Here is a 6,615-nt window from a genome sequence, read left to right on the forward strand (position 1 = left end):
TGTTCAGGATGGTTTTCCATAGGCATATTCACACATTCTTTCACCACCAGCATAGCCCTTTGTGGTCACTGTGCCACTGCTTTCAAATAGTTTCAAATACTTCCGAGCTTTCACAGGATCCTCAGGAACAACATATGCTGAAGGAAAAAACTTAAATCAACTAAGAGGCAAACAATTATGATCAATTAATTCTTCACAGGGTGAAGAAATAAACACCAAACTGAACTTAATCACAAGCTCTCTTAAAAAAGGCTTACATCTAAAATGCTATAGTAATGAGAATAAACAACAAAATTTGAAATTCAAGCTCTTACTGCCTTTTTTCAGCCTGTGGGGTAAGAAATCAAGATAGTTAAGAAGAGTCATATCATATCTCACTTTATCATTATTTATTTTTTCAAATTTATGACAATTTCTAGGTAAATATTCTTTCATGTTGACACAACTAACTTCAGTGACCTCAACAGGATACCTAGCACACTTTTATTTTTCACAGTAGAGAAGCTGAACAAAAGTTGCAGTAGAATTTCAACTTTTCCATGTAAGGAAAAGTAAGGCTTTATGAACTGGAAATACTGATAAGTACTCATGTGCATTTCACACTTTACCTCTGTTTCTGCTGCATGGGCTGTTGTCTCATAGCCATATATTGCATGTCCTCTTGTAGTCGATTAAGAGGAGAGTCTGGCTTGACACGAATCCCATAGTAGTGGTATTTGGAGTTTCCCCTTTATGAAGAAACAATACTTAAGAGAACAGTAACACTAATTTTATGCATCTACATTACATTTACTTTACAATTTACATTGACTGGAAAATAATAAACACAAATCAGGCCTGACTCTGTCAGACCTGTTTTACATGGGTGTCATTTTACCACCTTTGGGAAATTAGTTCACTTTCTTAAATATTATCCAGCATTTTAACTTGTAATTCACTTGAGTGAGAAAAATAAAATGTAAATAAATAGACCTTATTTAGTTATGGAGAAACACAATTCTTAGTAATTTCCAAACAAGCAGCTACATTTTATCTGTACTGATAAAAATCTGCAGTGTATTTATCAAAATGTAAACACATAAACAGTCAAAAACAGGAGAAGTAACTATAATAATATCTGGAAAAGCATAAACTTGTTTAACATTAAGAGACAGAACTGACAGAAAATGACTGTAATATATAAATACAGGTTTTACTTATTTTTTGACTAGGAAACAAGTTTCTTACTCATAATTATTACTTGTATTTTCTATTACAGTGCAGGATTTCATTACACACACCTAGTTCCGAGTCTTCTGGTCCGTAATCCCATGAAGATTGACCGTATGAGTTTTCCAAAGGAGGCAGCATTGACTGGATCCAATTTATGTTCCTGACAATGTCGTAAGTAATGGTTGTAAAGGGTACTTCTTGGGAGGCTCACTCCTTCTGCAGTTTCGTAGTTGTCTAAAAGCCATTGAAGCTGTATCACATACAAAAAGAAAAAATCATTATTATTTTTTTAAAAATATCTTAGCGATACAACATTAACTTATGACAGTTATGAAACACTCTTCAGGTCTATTAAACAATTACTTCCTTCTTCAGATTCTTGAAATGCTAGCTATACCACAGTGCTTTAGGATCTTCAGAATTACCAGGAAATAGCAGAACTCATTGCACTTGTGACCTCAGATAAGTGTCCACTTCTTAAAGTATTTTTGATTCAGTACCACACACCAATACTTGATAAAGGTATCTATGCTTTGGAGACAAACTTTTAATACTGCAAAGAAATAAAGTAATCATGAATGTAATTCACATAAATTCCAGAAAACAAAGTCCTTTAACAATAGTTAGTTAATGTATATATAAACCTGGAATATTATACTGTTTTTCTTCGCCTGATGTTAAAAAACATTACAACACTTAACTGAATAGGATATTTTTTACTCTCAGATACATAAAAGAAAAAAGCTATTGCATACAAAAGCAACCTAGATAATGTTGAAAGTAACTGGTACATCTACAAAGCATTAGGAGTACAATTCCTTTCAGTTGTAACCTTTGACTTCCAGGAGGAGCAGAATAAGATTTTTGGAAAAATATTAATTTTTACATGTAATTGTGATAGGTAATTTTAGAGACATGCAGGAAAAGACTTTTCATGTAACATCGAGTGCACACTCGTGAAACACCTCTAGCTGTCACTAATATACAAAAAAGTAAAAAGGAAAATTTAATAGTCCTATATTTAACATTATAGGAGAATGACAAAATAGACCAAAAATAATACAGGTTGAGAACGCATCTAAATTCCACTGTTTTATGGTATGCTAACATTGATATGCTAACATTTGCCTTATCTTTCCCCAGTACTCGCCATTGTTACAGCTCCCTCAAATTTTCCTTTAGATATAGCTTGAATGATTCACAAATTTAATTTTCTGATTGAAATTTATTTCTCTGTTTTCCTAAGAGTTTATACTAAAATAATACAGTGTGAATATTCAAGCTTGCTAGGATCAGCGATCTTACCAAAACTCTCAATTTAATTTGATTATCCAGTGAAAATGCAAATTGAGGACATTGCGTCTTCAACACTTGCTACAAAACTTTTAATCCGATGCGCTAGGTATGCACATAAATGTGTAATAATTTTCAATTTAGACCAGCAAAGCAGTAACTAGTATAACCAAAACACAAATTGAGTGACAATGAGAGATATTCATGGTCTATGTGTTATTTATTCCTTTGCAGAATTATTTTCTGTTAGAGCAGTGCACAAATTCTGTTCCATCAATGTTCAGTGTAAATTATCATGTAAAAATGAAATATTTTAGTGTACAATAGCCATGAAATGTTTCAGTCCTGACTTTTTCTTAATCACAGAACTGAAATGTACTGAAGTACAGATGATAACAAATATATTGAATTTATAGCTATATTTTAGTCAGAGCGAGAAATTCACCAATAAAAATGCAAAAACCTTACTACAAAACTTACTCTAGACCATTCAAACACCATTTTCATATTTGCTTTTTATTGAAAACATGCCTATTAACTTTCCCATGTTTCTTAAACATAAGCTTTAGAAAAATATACTCAAGTAAGCTGTAAATTCTTCCACGACAAAATTTTTATCTCAGTTTTCAGGTAATTTTGCATTCCAAATAGACAAAATGAAAAGTACAGCTCATCATCTTTGTATTAGTTATCACATCATTATTTTATAAGTCTTAACATGCACAAGTGCTTCAAAATTGAGCATCTGTCATTTTGAAATAAAGCTGAAGAAGTATAATCATAAACATTAACTTTTAACTGAATATATTAAACTTACTTCACTAATGACCTGACATAAAGGTAGTTATATCTTTCAACTGTTGCATTTTATCTATTATTGCATCTATATTTATATTATATACAGTTATATAGCATTTGTCATATATTATTAAATCTATAACTTAATCAGAACAGATATGGAATGTGAAATATTCCTGTCTTCCCCAAAGGGAAAAGCTTTGTCAATCCCAAAAGACTGACAAACAAAAAATAATTGTTTTCCAATTAAGTTCTGTATGTAGCATTAAAGATATTTTCCTCCAGATGGCTTCTAACCTATTAAGAATCACTTTAAGTGCATTTCATTAATGATACGAATTTCTAACAGATGTTAGTTCAACTATAACTTGCATTATTCAACATACAAAGAACCAAAAAGATAAATGCAATATAAGAATTTTTGCTCCTGGGTGGAGTTACTTAGTAGCAAAGGCTTGAAGTAATTTCTTGCTAGATTATAGCCTGGAAGAAAAAGTGCAGTTAATACGCGATTTTAAAAGGAAAATTACCTCCAAACACTACAAAACTATTGTAAACAACTTAAAAAAAATTTTTTTTCTACCAAGATAAAAGATTCAAACCTGAACAGCTCAGTATATTTCAATTCATAGTAGTGACGATACTGTATAGGTAAGATGGGTGAAGGTATGAAATATTTACAGTCTCAGACCTGTTAAATTGACTGTGACTCCAATTAAGCTGCAATGTTTATAAATCATTCAACTATCCGTTAATTAAATAAGTCAATCTCATGGAGAAATAAATCAAGAAAGAAAAGAAAAGAAAAGAGAGGAGAAGTGACAAACTCCTTAAAATGAGCACACATGAATTGAAGGAAAAAAAAAAGTTCCTAGAAAACCTCTTGGAGGTATCATAGGGCAAAAATCCCTATCTCAAAACTAGTATGTTCCCACAAATTAATAATGTCTGCAAAGTGAAAGTTAATTAAACATACAATTTAGAATTCTATTTTAAAACCTATTGAACACAACTATTTTAATAAATGTCAAACCAAACCATTAGAAGTCAAAATCAAAAACAGTTTAAAAAGGCAAAGACTAAGCCTGTACTTAAACTTCCTTCAGACTGTCCTAAATGTTCCTTCATACTGTATGACTTCAAACTTCTGAGTTTAAAGACAATAAGGGTTGCTTTAAAAATAGGCAAAACATCCAGTAAGTTTGACCTAGATTATTAAATTCTTCCAAAATGACCAAGGCTAGGAAAGATTAATTGCCACAAAAAAATTTACAGAGACCTTCCTCCCCTCCTCCCCTTACAGAGTCAAAGATATATCCCTATCAGAATAATTTTGAAAAAAAACTTCACAGTCAAGAAAGAAGTTTCATGATAAGACTTGAGAGTTGGATGTGAGTGTCATTATTAGGAACATCTAGTGAACAGCACATAGCACCAGGAATGAGTGTAACAGTTTACTGAGGCACAGCAGCTTATCTTGCAATTCTTCTTGGTTTTACACCAAGATTCTGGACCTCATAACAGGATTAAACACAAGCTTATTAACAGTTCAAGTGTTCCAAGTCTTAACATCTTAAAATAAATTTCTGACATTAGGACAAAAAAAGTAATAGTCCCATTAGATATTACATTTAAATAATAATTTTTATACTATCTGCCTAATAACTATTATTTAAATAGTATTTTTGATACTGTCTTATCTTCAGAACAACTATTTTGTAAACATCCAAGGCAGAATCAAAAAGTCCTTCTGTATAACGTTTTGCATAACTTCTTGTAATACAATTTTCCGCTTTCAATTTTCGCATTTTGTAAAGAAAAATAAAGTTTGCTTACGATTTCCACAACACAATTCTAATTTTGACTTTGACATAACCAGACTCATACAGAAAAAATCCAAAACCCAAATCTGCCAAAACATAAATTTTTAATTTGATTTCTGATGGACTGATATCTTACATTAAGACCACAACCAAATATAAATTTCTTCTGCAAAACAATAAAGGAATTTGAATTTATATAATTAGTAAAGCTGAGAAGGAAAAGAGAGGTAAGATGAATACAAACTAATCAATATGGTAAAAATACAAAATACGAAAACACAAATACCAACAGAAAAAAAAATTTTCAAGACAGACTAGTAACTCAGAAAGCAGTATTTTTTTTTTTTACATAATAGGTTTAAAATTAACTTTGGGCCTTTTTCCTTTAAAGTTACATGCAATGGATTTATCAGTATATTTGGAGATCATGTTTTTACCCAAATATCTTTTATTTTCATATATGGAAAGTCCTTAACTGTAAGATTTGCAGAGTAAGATCAAAGCAAAAGGCAGCTGAATAAGACATTTTTGTGTACTTCATTTTTTTACAGGTCATCATAAGGGTCTTTACATTCTTAAGTTAAGTTATTTCAGAATAAACTCTCTATTCAGAATAAACGAAGAAACATCTAAGAATAACCTAAAGATATTATTTAGGCATGCTGCTTGTTTCTCCTCTTCCTCTTGACATGCCCCAAAATTAATATAAGGTACACAGATGTTGCTTGGTAGACAACTTTATTTAAAATGTCAAAAGTCAGCTAATTTAGAACTATTTGAATTTTATCTTGCCATTTACACTATAATCTGCAAAACAGTCAAATGTGTTAAGTTTTCTTAACACAGATGTAGAGCACAGGAAACAGGTAACACTCTGCAATATATCATAAAGACATTTCATCTGACAAAATAAAGCCATGGGAGATGTAGTAGAAGATTAAAAGCAACTAAGATGAGAAGATTAAGAGCAAAAAGTAGTAATAAAATAAACCAAACATTTAGAGGCAGGCTGAGCATGCAGAACAAGCAAGAGAGAGTGTATGTGAAGAAGAGACAACTTACATGGCTGTTGAGAAGAGAGCTTCTGTGAGTGGACAGACCATCAGACTTTTGCAGTGTCTCAATCGCCATTTCAATCTGATAATAGATGTCATTAAAAAAAGGACTCAAGACGAGATAGTAAAAAAGCCTGATCAGAGAAGTTTTGACAGGTTGCTTACAGATCAATAGAAACGCCTCCTTTATTCCTGGCTAGGGCATACGTTCTACTAAAAGGCCTCATTCCAGAGTTCCAGTGAACACAAACCTCCCCAGTGAGGTCAGAAAGACATTTTGTTTGCATATATGCTGCAGGATCACAGCCTCAAAGTCCATTTTACTTTCCAACCTGCTCAGGATACTAAATGAGTAGATTTACTTGTGAGCTGCACTGAAATAAAAATAACCCTTATTTAACAAAATTATAATTAATAAAATAAATAAATAAACA

The 6,615-nt window shown here is 31.5% G+C and overlaps 1 protein-coding gene across 1 annotated transcript in view; it reads right to left on the reverse strand.

Moving 5' to 3' along the window:
- RFX3 (regulatory factor X, 3 (influences HLA class II expression)) overlaps window positions 1–6,263 on the reverse strand; it is a gene marked incomplete at its 5' end in the record, with an annotated part of 29,883 nt that extends 23,620 nt beyond the window's left edge. The window contains 3 exons of the mRNA XM_010283214.1: window positions 609–728; window positions 1,281–1,462; window positions 6,189–6,263. Of these exons, the coding sequence (XP_010281516.1) occupies window positions 609–728; window positions 1,281–1,462; window positions 6,189–6,263 (377 nt within the window). The remainder of the gene's footprint in view (window positions 1–608; window positions 729–1,280; window positions 1,463–6,188) is intronic.
- Window positions 6,264–6,615: the final 352 nt, after the last annotated feature.

This window comes from Phaethon lepturus, unplaced genomic scaffold (genome assembly GCF_000687285.1).
Source record: "Phaethon lepturus isolate BGI_N335 unplaced genomic scaffold, ASM68728v1 scaffold8363, whole genome shotgun sequence".
NCBI lineage: Eukaryota > Metazoa > Chordata > Aves > Phaethontiformes > Phaethontidae > Phaethon > Phaethon lepturus.